This window comes from Salarias fasciatus, chromosome 18 (assembly GCF_902148845.1).
Source record: "Salarias fasciatus chromosome 18, fSalaFa1.1, whole genome shotgun sequence".
Taxonomy (NCBI): domain Eukaryota; kingdom Metazoa; phylum Chordata; class Actinopteri; order Blenniiformes; family Blenniidae; genus Salarias; species Salarias fasciatus.
The window spans coordinates 16,001,263-16,022,634 of NC_043762.1; the positions used below are offsets into that span (position 1 = coordinate 16,001,263).

At 44.3% G+C, this 21,372-nt stretch overlaps 1 protein-coding gene across 2 annotated transcripts in view; it reads left to right on the forward strand.

Annotated features, from left to right (window-relative positions):
• LOC115405665 (ephrin type-A receptor 3-like) overlaps positions 1-21,372 on the forward strand; it is an 81,427-nt gene that overhangs the window by 24,268 nt on the left and 35,787 nt on the right. For both annotated transcript variants that reach the window (XM_030115303.1, XM_030115304.1), the window contains exons 6-8: positions 15,464-15,619; positions 19,824-20,159; positions 21,195-21,307. In XM_030115303.1, coding sequence (XP_029971163.1) covers positions 15,464-15,619; positions 19,824-20,159; positions 21,195-21,307 — 605 coding nt within the window. The remainder of the gene's footprint in view (positions 1-15,463; positions 15,620-19,823; positions 20,160-21,194; positions 21,308-21,372) is intronic.

Consider the following 21,372-nt stretch of genomic DNA (forward strand, 5'->3'; position numbering starts at 1 on the left):
CCAAATGCACTCATTGTAACAATGCTGTGGTCACACCCGTTCGGCCTTTTCTACCGCATGAATATACTGTTGGGGAGAGGAGCGGATGTGGTGTATGAATGTGTGTGCACGTTCAGTTCTGGGATTTTTTGCTGTGAAACTGAAGCTGGAATGACGATGAGTCTGTATTTGGGTTACAGATGCCTTGTTTTTTAGCGTGCATACGTGCGTGTGTGTGTGCGTGTGTGTGTGTGAGTGTATGGGTGTCATCACGATGAACACTGCAAGGACAGCTCTTGCTGAGGAAAGGGTAGAAGTCGCTTTGAGGCATCTCCCATTTTTTATTTATTTTGTGTGTTTGTCAGAGTTGAATATCTCATTTCTTTTCTGCGCGGAGAAGAGCAGTAAGAGTGTGTGAGAAGGTGCTTATTGATGTGTGTTGTGTTGAAGAAGGGGAGGAGAAGGTATGCCTTAGGAAGCAGATTATTGAGTTGTAAAAGTCCCCAGATGGTGTGTGCAGTGTGTGTGTGTGTGCGTGTGTGTACATACTGTGCATGCATGCATTTGAGTGAGCAAGCTGTATTAGCTTCTCGCTGTCACCTGTCCCTGCGGGCTCACTTCTTCCCCCGAAAAGAAAATGGAATCATAGATATTCATCACTGCAGACTTGAAATCGGTGCACATAATGCAATTTCAGTTGTTTTGGAGAAGCGGCAGCCAGGACGCCCAGGAAACTTGGCAGTTGGGCCTTAGAGACAAGTGAATAAGAACAAGCTGTACTCTGCAGTTTGCAGACTGATAATGTGCACAGATTGTGGTAGAACTCTGGCTGCATCTCAATCATGAAACGCAGACTGCTGAGCTGCACGGCTGTCTTGGAAATTGACAAACTGGTTATTTGACAGGTGGATTCCCTGCAAAGGTTTGAAATGGCTTTGTGCTGGTCCGTCACGCACCCTTTGCATCGAGGCTTTATTTTCAGTCAGTGAAAAGATGCAACAGAGTGGGTTGACCCGGTTGACCTCCATGACCTCATCAGTCTGCACCCCGATTCTCATCACTCCGGTGAGAATAAGTTAAGCAATGAAAGTGCGTTTAACAAGCCAGTAACGGGATACGCGAGCGTGTACCGCGGAGGTAATAACAGAGCTTACTGACAGTATTGGGTCAGATGTCAGGGAATATATGTGTCCCGTGTCTAATGAGTTCTGCTCGCTACAGATGTTGTGTGGACAGGTGTCCAATGTCATCAAGAGGAATTCCAGATTTATGGCTTTAGCTCATTTCAAGCAACATTTGCTGCTCTAACAATTATTGCAGAAACAATCCAAGAAAACAAAAAAAAAAGTGTTTTCTAGTCGATTTTAATTCCTTTGTGGTTCAGTGACGCTTCTCTGCCACAGGGATGTATGTGCCACCTACTTGGTATTAGGGAAAACATTTTTGTGGGATCTTGGGAAGGATTTGCATAGCAATGAAATTTGCTCCTCATACAACAGGAGATTTTGCTACTCAGCGTGTGTCAGCCAAACATATCTCATGTTTGTTTATTCCCTATAAAACCACGCCAAATTTACTCCTGGGAGACAATCCCTCTTTTGTGTGAAATAACTTTGGCTCATGTGCCGCTGCCTCGATTGTGATGTGGTTTCCTTTCCTTGATCAAATCCACTTCGCCAGATAATGCGAGTACGTCTGCAACCAGCCTCATTTTAACGGGCGCATTTCTAAAAGACACGGGAGGACACGGAGAGGTGCAGCACCCCGGCACATTGTGCTTTAATGTGTTCCTGAGAGAACAAGGGGGGCCATGCTTTTAAAGAGTCCACTCGGCGCTCGGCATCAGCTCCAAACAAAAGGTTCCTGCCCTGACACAGTCTGGAGGTCTTCCTTAGGGAAAACACACTCCGCTAATGCATTTAAATCATCCTCCCTCGTTTGCTGCCACACAAAGAGATGAAGGGGTGAGGTGGGGGAGCGAGCTGCAGAAAGGACTGGAGGGGCATTTGTAATTATCATCAGCATGCAGGTGAGCAAGCCATTTAATGGACGCCTTGACTGCTCCTCTTGTTCATTTTGTGTTCTTCCCTTTCTACCATTTGGCTGCTGGCTGCTCACTGTTGTCTTTGGGTGTTCTGTGTGAATCTTTTTCATATCTTCTGGCCTCTCCAGCGTCTTCTTTTTGTCTCTGTGTCACTCTCATTCTTTTCCCCTCTGCCTCCCGCTCTGTCTGCCTCTCTGTTTCGCTGTCGCTCTCTCTCGGTGTGAAGCGCTAATGGAATCATTACTAGCCTCTGTGTGTTAGACAAACACCAGACACCTCCAATTACAGCCCTTTTTTCACAATCTCTGGCTCTTTCTCCTCCTCTCTGCTATTTTCTAACCTTGCTCTGGTGGTGTCTGCTCCTATAATGGGGCTGTTCTCCACCTCACGCTCTCTACAAGCCACCCATTTTGCTCTTCACCCGTCTCTCCTGGTATTGTCTTCCTTTTTCACCTCAGCATTTTTCTTTCTGTCTCCCGCCGCTTCCTTGTAGCGGCGGCCCTTATCTCCTTCGTCTGCACTCGTTAAACATTTATAGATCATGTGTTCATCTTTCTCCATTTCTCTTTTCCAACCCAGCGGTTCTTATTCCCCAAAGGAGGAGAGGATGTATGTTTAAATGTGTTTGTTACTGGTGAACACGGGATTAGATTAAACTTGGTCAAGTGCTTCATGACACAAGGGGAAGACGCTTACTTTAGTGGGAGAATTTCCTACCAGTCCAAACAACTACCAGACTGTGAAATAGGAGGCTGTATGATCCGTGGGAAATGAGGCATTATTTCTAATTCATAAACACAAACAAACCACCAGCCTGAGATGAATGATCATCAAACGATCACTCTTCCTGACCGCGATAATGTACCGACTCATCATAATTAATGTGATAATGAAAACATATAGGATAATTATACAAATGTTCTTTTGGACCTAAAATCTGACTAAAGTAAGTAATTTGTGGAACAATAAATACTTATTTAGACCAGCAGCATTTAGGCCGACAGCCCACAATTTATTTGATCAGTGGACACCTGATTATTTGTTGATTTTTTATTCTAGGGGGAAACCCTGCATATCAATACTGTTTATCTGCCCTGACGCCTGTGGTTGGCATATGGAAGGAAAACAAAGAAACCCCCTTGAACAAAAGCAGAACATAAAAACTCAAACAAACTGTAGAACTTCCAAGCTCGAACAAACAGGATATTCTGGTGATGACGGGAAAGTGTTGACGACTACAGCAGACGTTCTAATATGATCCATAGATCACAGGCATTATTACATTGAAATGTAATGATGCCCAAGATAAAGTTTAATGTTCTTTTTGAGGTTAGCAGAATTGTTGAGCTTGACTGCGCTGTACACAGATGCTGTGAAGCCAAAATGTTACAAACCTCTGTTTGATATGATTCAGTTGGAAAGACAGCTGACGTACAGCCTCACACTCTACCTCCAGCGAAACACCCCTGTATTTGGAAAGGCAGAATTCATGGAGGAGCTGGAGCTCTGGTTTTGATTACATTTCACATGACTCCAACTTCAGTGGAACTCAGTTTCAAAACACTACAAACTATTTAGAGTGCTTGGAAATAATAAGAACCATGATAAGTCCACTGAAAAATGACAAAGAGCTGTATTCACAAGACTGTATAAGGAAGCTTTTCAAGTTTTTTTTCAGAGAAATACATACAGTTGATCAGCTGATTGCCAGTGGAAAGTATAGAAGCTTTGTTATTTGACCTTTAATCAGACAGAACTAAAAATGATCCATCAAAATAGTGTGCAGTGGCCTGTTGACAACATTATGGTGTTTAGATTAGAGGTATTAATATTTAGAAAAACGTCATATGTCAGAATTTATTATCACCAAAGTTTTTTATGTGATTTCTTTTCATATATGCATCGTCCTTTAACAGCGAACTGACCCATCCATTGAACACACAGTGGCTTCACGGCTGCAGCTCATCTGCTCAGTCAGAAAATCATCCTCATCTGCTTTGTCACCACTGGAGTTGCATAATCTCTCTCTCTCTCTCTCTCTCTCTCTCTCTCTCTGTCACATTTGCACATCCTTGTCACTTCTCTTCAATCTCTCTCTACCACAAGCAGAGGCCTCGGTACAGCTACAGTCCCCCGCCTCCACTCCTCTACCGCTTTCTTTCTTCTCTCTTTGTCTCTTGTGCTTTCTGTTTGCCCTCCCTTTTCTGTCTGCCGCCGTTGCCTCCACCTCCTCCGTCTTCACCTCGTACTCCCACCTTGTCCACTCACGCTGACTCTTTCTCTCACGGCCAGTAGGCAATGCTGTGAATACTGTTCTCAACCTGCTCCTGCTTTAAGCCCCAGGGGTGCTTGCTGAAGGGCAGGAGTGTGTGTGTGGCTGTGACCACGTGTGCGTCTGTGTGTTCCGTCCTCTCTGTGTGTCTGACAGCGCCAATTACTGCCTCAGATGCTGGAGAGATGGAGGAGAAGGAGTGGAGAAGGACAGACACCTGTCACTTCAACGCAAGTTCTCTCTCCCTCTCTCTCTCTCTCTCTGTGTGTGTGTGTAAGATGGGTCAGAATGACATGTCTTCCTGGCTATACCTTTCTGTTCCCCCCTTTTCTCCTCATTCATTTCATTTGTGTGTTTGATGTTGGCAACATGCAGCAGGAACAAGTGGAACTTTTTAAAAGTCGCAGCTCTCGCCCCGTACTGTCTCCACTTAGCTCGCCCGCTGTTCTTTTCGCTTTTCTAATTGGATCAAAACCAAAGTGCGAATCATAGAGGAACAAGTCCGATCTGGTGAGAGTTGTCTGATGCATTCAGTTGTGAGGCTGTGATGGAGATCAACTTTGACTTTAACGGGCTGCTACACCTCTTGGAATAATATTTTAGAGGAAAACAGAGAGTCGGTATTTTGGGGAAGATGTGTCTCCTCTTACATAGAAAAGAAGATTGAGATTAATCTAGACATTAATGCTGATCCACATTATAATAAAACCTTTAGTGGTGAGGCTGTTTTTTGTGTTAATTGCAAAGGGAATTTTCACAGTTTTAATTCATGAAAGCATTTAAACGGCCCACGGCTGCTTTCCACAACTTAGCATAAAGATTGGCAACCGTTCAAAGATAATAAAAATCCACCTACAGTCACCTCAAAAGCTCATAAATTAACATGTTATATCTCGCAATCTGTGCATCAGCTGCGGAGTGGAACGTGTCACATTGTGGCAGGTGGTTGAATGCCAAACTGCTTCTTTGTGTGGGCTCAGTAACTTTCTGAAGTGAGGCTGTGAGATTTAGTACCGTTCAGTGCTTGAAAGGGATCAAAACCGAAATCTGTGCTCATCGACTGTATCTGGGAACTTCCAGCCAACAAAGGATGCAGCAGTCCCTGTTGTTGTTCTGTTTGTCTCTCCTGCTCAGTGATGTACAAAAGCCAGTCAAACAACACTTGGAGAGTGGAAATCAAAGGCCTTCTGTTTTGCCGCGCAGTCAATCAGACGTGGCTCTGACCGCAGCTCAGCAGGGACGGAATTACTGTGAAAGTCTGTTTCCAACATAACGTGCACGCGCCGGACATTTAAAACAGGAAGTACTCTGACTGCACACACAGGTGCGCACAGAACAGGCTGCATCACACACTCGAACATACAGCCGTAAGAAGTTTACGCTTTATATCTCATAGGAGGTTTGCAGCCTCTCCGTAATGAAAGGTCTGAGCAGGAGAAGACGTAGGAAAAGGCTAATCTTCACACCTGTGAAAGAGATTGAGCGTGTCTGTGTGTGTGCTGAAAGCTCAGCAGGGAATCTGCCTTTCTTTATTGCCTCTATCCTTAACAGTGGAGGTGTGTGTGTGTGTGTGTTGTGTTATTTGTGTGGGCAGCGGAGGCAGTGGGTATAGTGAGCATTTTTATGTTGATCAGATACAGACTTTTGAAGGTCAAGGGCTCCCTCCTGTAGTATGTTCTGTGGCAGCTCTGGGAGCTTGAGAGCATGAAGGTGTGGGTAGGAAGGTGGTGGGCGGCGAACAGAAGGCTTCAGACAGCTCGACCAGACACTTTTTGTTTGGGCATGGTGAATACGAGAGGTGCATGTGTTATGAACTGCTGGGAATATTAGTGTCTTAAGCTGCTGAAGTGTCAGGCAACACAGTGTTATTATTAGCAGCATGTTCTTCAAAGTGAAACCGCGGTGTAGGCTCGGTAAAGGCCGGTCGTCTGTCCTTCAGACTGCTCTGCCGGTTTGACTTCGCTCTTCATTTATTTAGGTAACGGCAGTCATCCTTCCCATCATTTATGCTCTTTTCTGTCCCCCTTCCCTCTCACTTTCTCAACTCCTCTCCTTTGTGTCTGAATAAATGACACAAAATCACAAAGGCTCAGGCTTTCCACTGCATCCTCCATACCCCCATAGTTCCCATCCACATACCCGCGCAGCACTGACCCAGATAATGTCTATTCATCCTGGCTCTCCATGCACCACTCTTCTCTTGCCGTGGTCGCACGTGCAAGCCCAGTTCAGAAAAGTCGCCTCATGATGGTGTTTTTACCACCAAACTGTTGACCACGGCGAGGCTTGAACATCGGGGCGGCTTCACAGTGACCGGACCTCGTGTGGCTGAGCTCAGGCTGGCGCAGCGGGTTGAGCTGTGGATAAACCCGAGGAGAGGAGAGGAAAAGCAGGCCAAGGACTAAGAAACTGTTAATGCACGTTTCAACTACTCACGTCTTTATATAGCACTATTCCCTGCAGACGGAGGCAGAGAGAGAGGAGAGAGAAAGGGGAGAGGGTTTAAAGGGGAGAGTCTGTCTCCTTTGGGTACAGTTCCCATTAATTGGCTGTGTTCCATATGCCGTTGAGTTTCAGTTAGGGATAAACACATGTGCACTCATGGGAAAGTTAACAATTTCCCCAATTTTTTTATTTTTTTTTTCTCCTGCTGAATCTGTGTCAAAACTTCTCATTTAAAATCGAAGCTTTCCGCGAAAGGTGCATGTGTGTGCACTGAGGGAGCGGAGGAGACGTGCAGGCAGCCACCGGGTCTGTTCGACAGGAAACACAACGACAGGAAGGCAACCACTGACCCCCCTCCCTCCTTCTCTTTCTAGTTTATGGATGGTTTCCAGATGTACGACCAGTCTGTCAGGTTGATTGGTCCGGCGCTGCACGGGCGTTATTGCTCTGCTCCGCTGTACAGATGTAGCCGTGGTCGAAGTCCAATTTGTTGCCGCTTTTGTGTGCGTTACAGCTGCGCCGTTGTTCCACGGCCAAAAAGGAAACGTCCACCAAATTCAAAACGACTTTTTTAGCCTGCAGCATTTGCCAGAACTGGGAACAAATTTACACAGAACCTCTTGACAGATGTGACAATCTCCAGTTTTTCAAGACTTCTAATTGAACCCGCTGCTGTGGTACTAATAGAGTAGATGGAAAATCTCAGCAGTGCCTCAAGACGTTTCCCAGAGGAGAGGCCCGAGAAGGCTGCAGGACACAGAACAGGTGCAGGCTGGTGCTTTTCAAACTACAGAAAGTTTTTGCCATTTTATCTGATTTGACTGATATCTCAATAGTCATCCATTTAAAAGCCTTAATATCTGATGGACACATTTTGACAGAACTATTAAAGTTGATTCAATTCACATAATTCTTTGTTCTCTGAATTAACAAAATTGGGTTTTCACTTTTTTTTCTAAACTAAGGTCTGAGAATTAATGCAGAAGTTCCAGCTTGATTAAAGTGGCACGCGGTAAGCTCATATATTCAGGATAACTTCTTTAATACCCTCCAAAACTTGAATAATGGGATTGACAGTCGTAGATTGATGACAGTATTTCTTCATTGTTTTGTAACTGATCTTGTTAATCCATAAGAAAAATCCCAAAATGGATTTTTTTTTAAACTTCTCTCATTAATTCAGGAGAAATTGTTTGCTTGAAAGCTTATTGCTGAGTCCAAAACAAAGAGTGATTTATTTTCTGAATGCAAAGTGGCATCAACTGCAGAGAGACGTGCCAACAGTTAAACATACTCCTAATTGTAAGGAGGGTTTAGAATAAGAAACTTTCTGCCTTTGGCTCTTTGATTAGTTTAATCTAATCATAACTGGTGAAATGGACATCATCATGTGTAACACAGCACATGCTCGTCCGTAACCTTTTCATGAGTTCAAAATGAACCGGACCGAAACCAGCAGGAACACTCGTGGTCTTTCTGTCAGGCACCAACAACAATCTCTCTTTGTGGATTCTCTCTGCATTGCAATGCTAAAAGGGCATCGTTGAGGCCTGAGTGTCATTACCTTTGAAGACTGCTTCATAAGCAGGTCTGCCCATAGACTTAATTGTTTCGTCGATATTTATTCAGATGAAAAGCTCCTGCGGGACTGAGTTTAGCAGATTTCATTACGGAGAGCTCCAAAGCCACACAAGGTGCCGATTTACCCAAGGGGGATTTTTTTTCCTATGTGACATCCTTGACTTCCTGCATGCTGAATAGGTGCCTGCATCTGCAGGAGTTGGGTAAGAGGAAGTTTTTTTCTTTTTCTTTTTTTTTGGTGAAACACTTCATTCATAACGAGGCAGCTCCGTGTCTGTCAGGAAGAAGATGCCACTCGAGGCACACACCAACACACAAACACATGCATTCCTTTCTGAAGATGTATAATAGGAAATGTGTACAAAATCTCAACTCCTCCAACTCAGCTGCGGTCTTTTTTTCATCTATTGTGACCTTGAACAATCTCAGCAATCTGAAGCACCGTTTTTCTTACGTAATCGTCGACTCTGAATGAGACGGGAAGGATTTTTTGCTCTTATTTCAATCCAGTTTGCTGCGAGTTGGCTGACAGACTCACCCACAAAATAAAGACTGCAAAAAATGCGGCCTCCCACTTGACAGGTACATCTGCATGAGTGTGTGTGAGTGTGTGTGTGTGTGTGTGTGTGTGTGTGACTGACACAGAGAAAAAGGCACGGAGCTCTCCTTCCCTTCTCTGCCTGAGAGGATGAATTATTGAGAGTGATGAACTGAAAATAACGCGGGTGAAGAAAAGAGGGGCGCCGCTCCTCCTACATACACTCCGCTGGTCACGGGGCCGGCTGATGTGGGCACGTTTACTGCCGCCGTGTGTGTCCGGGTGCATCCGGGGAGACGGTGTGTGTGTGTGTGTGTGTGTGTGTGTGTGTATATGCGTGTTCAGAACATGTTAAGACACCAAGGGCTCAGTTTTAATGAAGCTGTTTGAGCTATGGGTGTCATGGGGGAGAAAGTGCGTGCGCTAATAGTGAAAGTTTACATCTGTGTAGACCGGAACTTTCGGTGTGTGTTTCTCTCGCTGGATTTGTTTCTCATGTCTCTTTCATCTTGATAACACAAAAGACAGAAGAATAAGATATTCAGACTGTGAACCAAACTCCCAACAGACCTTTATAGGTCTGCCATGTGCTCTCTCCCTCCTTTTTCCGCCTTCCCCTCTGTTTCTGTCCATCTATTGCCCGTGACCCTCTTCACACAGAAACACACATGCACCTGGTACCTATTTGATCTGTTTTTAGACTGCAAGATAATCACACGGGCTCAAAATTAGCGAGCCATCAGCTTGGGTTTCCACCAGAAAAGTGGCTGTCTGTGGAGATCTGTGTTTGCTTTAATTGCACTGAAACTGAGCTTGCTCTTTTTCCCTGTGATTTCTTTCTTTCTGTCTTTTTTTTTTTTTTTTTTTTTGACGGTTGTGTATGTGTGTGTGCCTGTCAGCCACAAAGTAAATATTTGTGCAGGAGCTCTGGAGAAGGTCAGGGTCAAAGTATGACAGACAGCCCGCTGGGAAATAAAGACACACACACACACACACACACACACACACACACACGAAAGAAAGCGAGAGAGCGGGCAAGAGAGGACAGACAGAAAAACAGAAATAGTAGACAGGCAGGAGGGAATACAAAGAGATGAGAAAATAGAAACAGAGAATAGACTGATATGAAAAGAATTGGGAAGCGAGGGGCGACATCCCGTAGTTCCTCTTGGCCGCTTTCAGTAATTGGCTGGCATCCAGAGGACAGAGAGCAGATCAGAAAGTAGCCGGAGTGTACTCGTGTGCTTCATGTACTGGACATCATAAACCTTTTCATATCCGGTTTGATCCGGTGCGTGTTGGGGGGGGGGGGGGGGGGGGGGGGGGGGGTCGGAAAAGTGATAAGATGTCATATAAACAAAGTTAAGGGCCTGTCCTGGAGTGTCAGTCACGATGCTGGACAGTTCCTGCACGAGCTGAACTGCTAAGAAGTGGCGATGGACACAATAAATAGATGCAACCTATGATTACCTAGACTTATCTTTTTCACAAGCTGATCATTTTTAGAAGGACCATGCCCAGAAAGAAAATATCACACACACAAAAGGATCCTTCAAGGAGCTACATTTGAAAATAAATCTTCACCGATATTTCTACTGGAAGGATATTTTCACACCTGTTCTGTGGTTGGATGCATTTTCTCACTGACAGACTTCACAACTGTCTGTACAAACTTGAATCGTATATTGTTGCCTTTCTTATTCCAGGCTCCAGCATGCTTTTCTTCCCTATAATATTCTTGCAACCCTTTTCCTGCAAAACGACGCAACTCTGTTAAGAAATCTGTTAATTTCTGTAATTCTGACCTAAAATATATCCAAACATCGAGTCTGCAAATATTAGAATCAGTCATTAAATTTGGTAGTTTGCCCACTGAATCCCAATATGCTGGTGAGCAAACATCCTCATTAGCGTGGCTGTCAGTTCAAGTCAGATTGCAGATTGGAAATGCGTGCGTGCACGGCAGTGCAAGTCGTATTTACAGACAGTGCTCCCACTAATTTTGGGTAATAGTCTCCTTTTTTAGTAAATAACCATCTCCAAACATGACATGATAATACACTTCAACTTCAACAAAACATGTCTGACTCCGAATTCTTTTTATCTTTTACTGTCAAAACTAAAAAAAGAAAGAAAAACCGTAGAACTGTAACAGGCTTGGTTGATTTCTCTGTCTGTGTGACTTGCAGGATTAGTGGTAATGGTGAATATTACGCTACTAAAGGTTGTCATGAACTCCGATTAGGGATTAGAGAGACTCGGCAGGGGAGCTACACTCTGATGCTGACATCTCCATCCCGCACAGGCCTTCTTGTTCGCCAAGCAAACTGCGAGAAACTGTTGACACCAACAGTTTCGGTTATGAACTCAGAGGTTAAGATGTCTTGTGGCTATTAAAGCTATATTTTGCGAACATTAACAGAGGAAATTAGGAAACCACATGCGCAATAATACTGTGAGGAACCCTTGAACGTACAAACCTTTCTCTCTCTGTGATTGTGCGTTTTCTTTATTAGCAAGACGTTTGTTTAGTATGACAACATGTCAGTTTGACCGTAAACATGTTTCACGGACATGTACACATGAGCACAAACACACAGATACACACACAGAGACACACACACATAAACACACACACACACAGATGCGACCCTGATGCCCGTAAAGGACGTCAGATTCAATCTTGTCAGATTTCTCCACTGATGCTTGATGTATCAATTTTTAAGTAGCTGCCCTCAACTAACACTGACACACACACACACACACACACACACACACACACACACACACACACACACACATACACACACACACACACACACACAGGCTGCTCTGTGCTCCAGGAGCTGTGGCACTCAAGGGGTACTCGAAGGGCTCCATCTTGAAAGCCTGTTGCCATGGTGACCATTATGGAACTCATCTCCCGCGGGCCAGCAAGCTTTACACAACTTCCCTCCCTCCCAAATGAACACACGCACGTGCACACACGCATGGGCGCGCGCACACACAGACACACACACACTTTACGCCACGCACGCTCACGGATGCGCGCGCACGTGCACTGGTCGCGTCTTTCTGCCCTTTATGGTAAAGCCGGCGGGTCGCCAATGTTTGACTTGAACCAAGTGCGACAGAAAGTGAGAGAACTGAGCAATTAGCAGTGAACCTACTGAAAACACTTGGATGGACGAGAGGACGACGTCCGCTGCTGGGTAGAGGAAGAGAAATCAGAAAAATGCAGCGCAGATCGTAATGACATTGACTTTGACGTGTCAACTTTACGTTTGTGTGTGTGTGTGTGTTTGTTTGTACAACTATACAGGCCCTCCAACATTAACTGGACACATTTCCTTAAATAATTTAGCGGCGATTCCTCATAAAGCCCCTCCTGACATGTAATGCTTGATTTTGCTCGATTTTAAATAAGAATAACATTCCACTTTTTTGTCAAAAAAAATGCAACAAGTACAAAACTGTCTGAGTTTTACTTTTTGATTACTTAGAGTACAGCCACACCGACTGTAAATAAAACATGAGCGAATCCTGTTTACACATCCAGCAAACAAAAAGGTTTGTATTGTTTTACTTCTGCTTTTCTCACGATAGACTCTCTACCAATATTTGCCACCAAAGCTGGAAAATACTCTCTTATTTCTGATTTTTCAATAAAAAAACATAAGTACTCTGTCACAAAACATAACACTCTGTCACACAGAACTAAATAATCTCATGAGCACTGTGTCCGATCATTCCCCAAAGGACAAAGTTGAGCTGTTTCCATCTCAATCAGTGCGTGGTAACTGAGGGTGTGTCTTGAGTAGCAGTACTGTATCATATCTAAGAGGTATCGATTGGCATAAATACGCTGGCTCTCTCTGGCGACCGAATGAATATTTAATAAGACACCAGATCTGAGGCCACTCTTTATCTTTAGGAGAAACACACATTCACGTCGCAAACAACTGTGGGAAATGCAAAACTGGTCTTAGGTCATAGCTTCACAACAGAGTTTGAGTGTCTAAACTTGTGTGTGAGTGCACGTTGGTGCGAGCACTGCCTCTCTGTTTCAGCCTTCTTGTCCCTTTTTTCATATCTGTGGTAAATCATTAATCATAAGGTAGCCAAATCAAGTAACATGTTTCCCATGGGACGGAGGCGGGGAAACAGGCAAGAGGAGTGAGAGAGAAAGGGAAAGAGAGATGGAGAAAAGGGGGACTTTGACAAAGAAAGAAAGGCTGGAGTGAGAAAGAGCAGATCAGGAGAAGCAAGCGCCACTCATAGTATAGCCAAGCCGCCATTCTTGCTGAAAGTTTTTTGGTCAGGCAGTTGTACTGAGGCCAGGCCTGGCATCGGGTGCCCTGTCTGTCCTCTACGGCTGGGGTCCTTTGTGCTTCTGTGGCTGGCCAGCGCCTGAAGCCAGGACTCTCCGGATGCAACATCCCCTGAGAAAAGCCGCTTTTCCACTCTGCACCTACAGCCCAGCCAACAGGAACACACACACAGTCCGCGGCACAGCACATAGGCACCCATTACCTTGGAAGCTGACAGGAAGGGGGAAGGAGAGCAGAAACCCTTTGAGATTTATCACTCCTTTGCTTTTCTTCTCCTTTCTTTCTCCTTCTTTTCTTTCTCTCTCTTTCACACCTACACAGACATCTTTTTTTTTTTTCCAGTGTTCTCTCAATTCTTTGGGGGATTGTGCTAGTGGACTTTGCTCCCCTATGATGAATGATTTGCCTAAAAATACTGTCTGCATACGAGCAAGCGCAGCATCCAGGTGGAAGAACTTACCTCCACAGTGAGGAATCACACGACTTTTAGGCCACTTTTCCATTCCGCTGTACGTGGGTTGACCACAGCATTGAGTGTATGTGTATACTGTATGAGTGTGTGTGTGTGTGTGTGTGTGTGTGTGTGTGTGTGTGCCTATAACACGTTAGTGTGATAATATACAGCTTTTCTAGGACAAGTGACGTGTAGCTTGATTAAATTTGTGACCTTCAGCAGCAGCACAAGCAATCAGCAGGCGAACACACACACACACACACACACACACACACACACACACACACACACACACACACACACACTGAATACTTAACACGTTCTCACACAAGCACTTGGCACACGAACATACAATCAGCACCTGGTGGAATCTGTCTCATCATTGATTCCCCCCCACCCCCACCCCACACACACACGCACCACACACACAATTATACACATACACACACAGAGCATCTATCAAATTGCATGCCAGACCCTCATTTTCCTTACATGGGGTTTTGTAGGCGGTAATACTATTTACCACTATGGCTGAAAAGGATTGCGAGAATGGGAATACCAGGCCTATGAATGTATAAATAAATACATGACTAATCTATATTTAGATTACCAAAGGGAAAGTCAGGAATTCCATTTTACTGCCTTGGATGCAAAAGGGAAATCATTCTAGTCCCTGGTCTATTTCAGCGGGCCGCTCGTGTTGAGTGGTATCACGCTTTCCCTCCCCAGCTTTATGACTCCCCATAATGACTAATATGCAGCCACTGTAACAGCCATAGCAATAGTCATATTATGTTATTGTGACTATTGCTGTGACTGTGGCTGTATATTTTTGTTCCCCTGGTTGCCTGAAGATCTAATGCTTATATAACAGGAATGACAGTTGATCTGCAGGAGCACTGTGTTATTGGACTGTACCACCCTGTGGTTATACCCGGCTTTCAGCCTGATGTAAAAGGATCTCAACTAAACCTAATGTCAGGGTATATTAAATCAAACTTTGTTTTCCTTGCCATGGGTGCTGCATGCCACATCAGTATCTATACTACCTCTGTAGTAACATGACTTCGTATTGTGCCAATATTTGGCTTTACGCTTGAATCTGTTTAAGCTTTCTATAGATGGTTTAAATCAGGGATGATATTCTAAATCTGCGTCTTAGGTGAGTTGAGAAACACTGGCAGTCGGAACTTTAGAAAGACTCAAATCTATAAACTTTTCCAATGACTTTGTGTCGAGTTATGTCTGGGCTGAATGCAGGGACAACAAGCAGAGCCCATTTCAAGACTGTTTGGCAATCCAGGGGGTTTGTTGAAAACCCCCCGTGCATTTATTTTTTGTTGTCCAGTCGCTACTTTTAGCATTGTTATCGAGCTCCCGGAGCTTTGTACAATGTTATAATAATAAACAGAAATGTTCGCCAATGCTCCAAAATTAGGAGCAAAGCTGTAAAAAACAAAGCCTGGAACCGTCCATTAAAACGGTTTGTGGCAGAGACGGGAGATCAGTCTGGAACAACTGCAGCTACATACAACATTTGGAGCATAATGGATAAATGTATTCCGAGCCATCTCAGCGACCGTGCACACAAGAGAAAAATCATTTATGATATTACAAAAGACATTTCATTGGGTTGTTAAATAAAGCTGGCCTTTACATCATAGGAGTTTGCTGGAGTTCTGGTGCTTTGCAGGAAGCACAGCAGCCATAGCCATGCAGCAAAACATTTCTCTGTGTGGTTAATGAAAGCTGAGTGTGTATCATTTGGTTTGGCATTGGCACAGCTTCTTATTCTGTTTATCTTCCTCCTTTGATCCAGCGTGCAGACCTGGAACCTACAAAGCGTCGGCCACAGATGCCTACTGCACCAAATGTCCTCTGCACAGCTCGTCCCCGCAGGAGCAGGCGTTCGAATGCATTTGCGAGAAAGGTTTCTACCGCGCCGAGACCGACCCACGCTCGATGGCCTGCACACGTGAGTGATGCACACACTGTCAAGTTACATCTCACGGCATTTACTCCTTTCCCCGTGGTGGTATGTTTGCACTTGCATGGTTGAATCGCGGTGTAATGAAATGATTGGACGACGTTTCACTTATTAAGCTTGCGATTTACTCGCCTTGTGGTGTGGTCTGCTGCAGCTTCTGCTGATTACCATAACACAAGACACACAAAACAAACATATATAGATACACTAAAGGCCTAATTTATTAACATCCTGCACCAAGTGCATTTAACTTACAGAAGAACGATTAAAAAGGCATTCTGTCCATGTGCATTTGGTCACATTCACCATAGAGTGGTTGAATGTGATGGAGAAAATTATCAAATATATACCAGCTTTACAGCAAATAGGCCTACATTTGGGAAAAAAAAAATGCTGTTAGCAGTATTTCTGCTGAAGGCTGAACTGATCTGTATCGCCTTTTCAAAAGCGTTTAAAAAGACACAGCCATAAACAACGCAAATGTTTTCAGAAGCAGAAAATCATGTTGCGCATCGTACATTAATCTACTGGCATAAACTTCTCCCAGTGTAATCTGGAAGACAAACTTGATATTCCTTATTCAGGAGGCAAATGCAGTCAGTGGGTAGTGCGCCACTTTGCACATCGATCAGACATAATCTAACAGCAGCATCACATCTGTGCACATTTTTTTTTCACACACACACAAATCTTTAGTGCATCAGACTCTAGCTGTGGACCATAGATTAGACCACTGATAGAAAGGTCATACATACGTACGTGCGCACACACACACACACACACCAGAGGGACACAGCCGAGGCTAAGAAGAATGAAAAGAATGAGTGGGGACGATCCAACATATAGGAGGGAGAGAAAGAGATGGATTGAGAGAGACGCAGGTGACAGTGACACGGCGAAGGAGAGGAGAGAGACTGAACTACACACACACACACACACACACACACACACACACACACACACACACACACACACACACACACACACACACACACACACACACACACACCAGCATACCCAAACCCATTATCAGGTTACGGTAGATTACACTCATTAATCGTTGTAGCAGGTGAGATGTGACAGGTGTTATCAGCTGGAAATGAGTAACCGTTTGTTCAAATATGTATGGGCTCACCCGCACACTGCTGTGCACACGTGCGCGCACGCACGCGCGCGCACACACACACATTCTCCTGAGTGTTGGAGAGCGCTAAGGAGGATCAGGGGGAGGAAAATGATAAAATAAGGAGAAAAGGTGAAAGAATTAGTCACTGAGACGTTAGGAATGACACTTGAGACACGGCTCAAGAATAGAACAGTGGGGGGAAGAGTGGACTATCAGGGGCATATAATATAAGTGTCACAAAAGGCCGATCAGTGGCAGCGGCGATGATGGACAGCTGAGCGTGGCCTTGGGAAGTGGGAGGGAGGGAGAAAAGAAAAAGACAGAATTAGCAGGATCAGTCAGCACACCCTTTCGGCAGATTTATGACCGATGGCCTCAATTATGCCCAGCATGGCCTCCCATCCCCTACGCACCGTTGTCCTGCGTCCCTCCTGCATTTTAGAGAAGCTCGCCACTGCGAAGGCTAATCAGTAAATTCCCAGGCTTTGCTGGCAGCCCCCCCGAGGCTCACCTCTCACTCAGGACCTGATGAGATGTCAGGTTGAATGGGCATCTACTCCCAAATTTCCATATGATTGAGATACTTGCACCATGCTGGGCGTGAGCAACTACAATCAGTGATTTCCATACGAGCGATTCCTGTGTGACAGAACCGGCAGAGCGAGGACTTACCTTGACAGTGGAGGAGAGGTTGATGGTTCACTTTACTTTTTTTAAGTGCACATTTACAGAAATCAGTCATCAGGCCTTTTTTTTTATTTTTGTGGTCTACATTCAATTTCGCTGATTTGTGAATAGTTTTCTCATCTTTTAATTCTCCTCAAAGTGTCAGTCATTCATAAATTTACTATACAAACCAGGGAGCTCTGAAACCCATTCATGCAAGTGCAATCTGAACTTGGTACAACCCGAGCATCGCAACCACTGAAAGTGTTTCACTGGCTTAATGTTGGCAAGTTTTAAATGTCAAGCCAAATAGAAAAATTCTAACTATTAACTTCCCCCCCCCATTTCATTTATTCGCCCTCACGAACACAATGCGTCTGAAGGTATAATAAAGAGCAGTTGTGCGCTCCGTTTCTGTGCCACAGCGAGAATGATTACTGACACACTTTTTGGACTGCGGCTCTGTGGTACACTAATCATGTCAGCTGGAGCTCCGAGTAATGTTAAATCATAAAATGTACCTGACTCATGAGAAAATTACCCAGGGCACTTTCTATAGATCATTGTCCACTCGCTATTTATTATCTGCAGCGCGGCCTCGGCGAGTCAGTTAACTTCAAAAGGTAGGGGGAGAAAAAAAAAAAAAACCTCCCCGCAGTCAAGCATCGACTATTTAACACCCCGCTGAATTCTCCTTAAGGATGGACTTATACGTGTAAGTGTGATTTCATATATTGTTCGCTTACCGTCGCTTTTTTAAAATCTTTTAATCTCTGCCTGTTTCAAAGCTCCTCATTACTGGAGCTCCAAGTGTCCACCCTGTGGCCGGAGTCAATTAATTCATTTTTAATTTAATCAGCGAGAACTCTGTTCTGAATAGAAACTGCTATTCGTTCTGTAATGAACATGAAGACAATGCACATGAAAAGAATGTAAATTGGAGAGAGAGAAAAAAAAAAAAAAAACAATGTACATTATAAAGTGTGAGAAAGTGGTGCAGAGGACCGTCGGTGGATTACTCAGCTCTCAGATCACTTCGCACTTGATGTGGGAATATCATCACTGTGCTGGTGTGACACGCACAGCAATAATCCTTTGCGGATATCATTTCTGTTTCCATTGCAGAAAACCACACTCGGCGAGTAACTCTCACACTTAACAGATAAAATATGAAAACCTTTATATTTAAGGAATGTTCAGCTGAGAATGATAAGGTATTTAAACATTTCTTGTCTTCTATGAACTCAAAATTTGCCAACAAAGTCGTTAAAGAAGAACATCAATCTTAATAACCGAGTTTATGAGTGCTTCCTCTGCAAAATGTGATGCGATGCATCAAGTTCCACAGATTTGATACGTCAAAATCTGTTCACAAGATTTGAGCAATACTGCTGTGTAGTTTGGTCAGAAAAAAAAAAAGGTTGCATGAATGCTGCTGCCTGGATGTTAAAGCTCGAGGTGGAGCAAGAAAACGGTGAGCTGACCTCTGCAGCTTCTTAAGTTCAGCTTAAGGCTAAATTAGGTTGTAACAGTAGTCCCAGGAGATGTTGGAACTAATGTTACTGCAGTGATATTTTGAGCAGTATTAGGGCCCATTATCTATTAAAAAAAAAATTTGTATTTAATATTTTGCAAATCATTGCTTTTTGAAAACATTTTTAGCCATTTTCACTGCAATCCTCTGCCCCTCTCTTCACATTATAACTTTAGTCAGTGGTCAGCTATTGCACGCAGATAGTCTAAAAAACCGTTAAAAGAGAAAGATAGCGAGCTTTACCTCTGCAGTCTGACCCGTATTGAGCTTAAAGCTAAACTAGGTTACAATTATTCCTCTGCAGTGTTTGAGTCATACCCAAAGAAAAGCCATCATTGTGGGTAACTCGATACGTTTTGAAAAATATTATTCACACTTTGCACAGTAATAGTTCGGATAAATTTTTACATTACATTTGCATCACTTTGCTTCTTCGCCTAAGCGTCTGTTATTGCACGTGCACATGATAATAAAACTTCATGGGCCCACATGTGAAACAATTATCTCTCTAGAAAAAGCGTATAGAATACTCTGTTACCAGTTTGATTAAAAAAAAAAAGAAAAAAGTCTGATGTCAAGGAGAGTGATTTAAAATCAAATATAAGAATCCAAGCAGATGCAGAACTTATTTCATGTCAGTATCACTGTAAATGATTGCAATGCCTTCCTGCTGCGATTGCATTGATATAATGCAGTTCTAACTGTTCATTCAGAACAGGCAGTGATAATGCTGTGCCTAATATGAAGAGTACCTTTAAAAATGCTTTATTATGCTTTATGAATAGGCACAACTACCTTGGGGGGGGGGAATGAAATATGAATTAAATTCATAAAAAACTTGATAGATTGTCTCTTGTTTTCCTCAGGTCCTCCATCTGCTCCAGAAAACCCCATTTCAACAGTGAACGAGACGTGCGTGACGTTGGAGTGGTCTCCACCCAGAGACACGGGGGGCCGGGGAGACATCGCCTACAGCCTGCACTGCAGGAAGTGCACCGGCGACGGCAGGAAGTGCGCGCCGTGCGGCAGCAGCGTCCACTTCGTGCCCAGGCAGTTCGGCCTCTCGTCGGCCACCGTGCTGGTCACCGACCTGCAGCCGGACTCCAACTACAGCTTCACCATCGAGAGCCAGAACGGGGTTTCAGACTTAAGTCCAACACCGAGAGGAACCATCGTCATCAATGTCACTACGTCACAGACAGGTGAGAGCGCGCGCGCACACACACACACACACACACACACACACACACACACACACACACACACACACACACACACACAGACACACACAGACACACACACACACACACACACACACACACACACACACACGTAACAAGGGTAAAGTCACTCCAGTAACACATTAGATTCTCTACAATTTGACTTTGAGTGTCACGACAGCAGCACTTGGTAACACAGGCAGCCTTTCCAAACAGTATTTTATGTGAGTAAGTATATAAGTGGTGAAACTTTAGATGAAAGCGTTCTGCTAGAAGTCACTTTTAAGGCTGGTAAGAAAAGCCCTGGGGAAGAACTTTTCCATCATCCTCAACTAAGGATTTTGGGGAACTGGGAGAGGTTTATTTTTCAAAATTGTATCCTGATTGCAGTATACTCCTAAATAGAATCAAGCTTTCATATGAGAACTTTCAGATTACAGCTGTGAAGCAACACCCCGACACCCAGAGACCGAGGAGCACTTTCAGCGCCTCGGCTCGCACATGTGTAATCATCATACGTGCATCTGTCCCGGTGTGTGAGGGGAAGTGTGTGACAAGGTGGCAATGACTAATAGGTTTCTTACTCCGGATGTGTGTGTCATATCTGGAGGGGAAAAGGTGAAAGAGATGTGGGAGGTTGTTAACCTCATTAGGATCACACGCACACACGCACACACACACACGCACACACACGCACAGAGACAGATAATCTCAACCCACGCGAGCGCGTGGCCCGATGTGGGAGGAGTCGGCAGGAAGTCGGTGGGTTTGGGTTTTACAGACACACACACACTGTAGCAGGCTGTAATCACACTTGTACTATGTTAAGCACTTCGTAAGCTGTCTCATTATCAAAATGACATGACACACTCCGCGCAGTGCGGATGTTCTCATTTGTGAAATATCACCTTTCACCCCCGCGACTCAACTTCTTAGATTCTTTACTTCTTTTTTTTGTTGAATCTCGTTGTGATTGTTGTTCATGCTTTCGCCCTCCCATTTCTTCTCTGCTTGTAGTGAGCGTCGTGTTGAAAGAAAGGCGAAGCAAGGACAGCGTGACTTTGGCCTGGCAGGGTCCGCAGAGACCCAACGGCGCGATAGTGGAGTACGAAGTCATCTACTATGAGAAGGTGAGAGAGAAATACACAGACGCTCGTTCGCAAGAGAATCTTCGGCACAAAATCACAGTCAAACA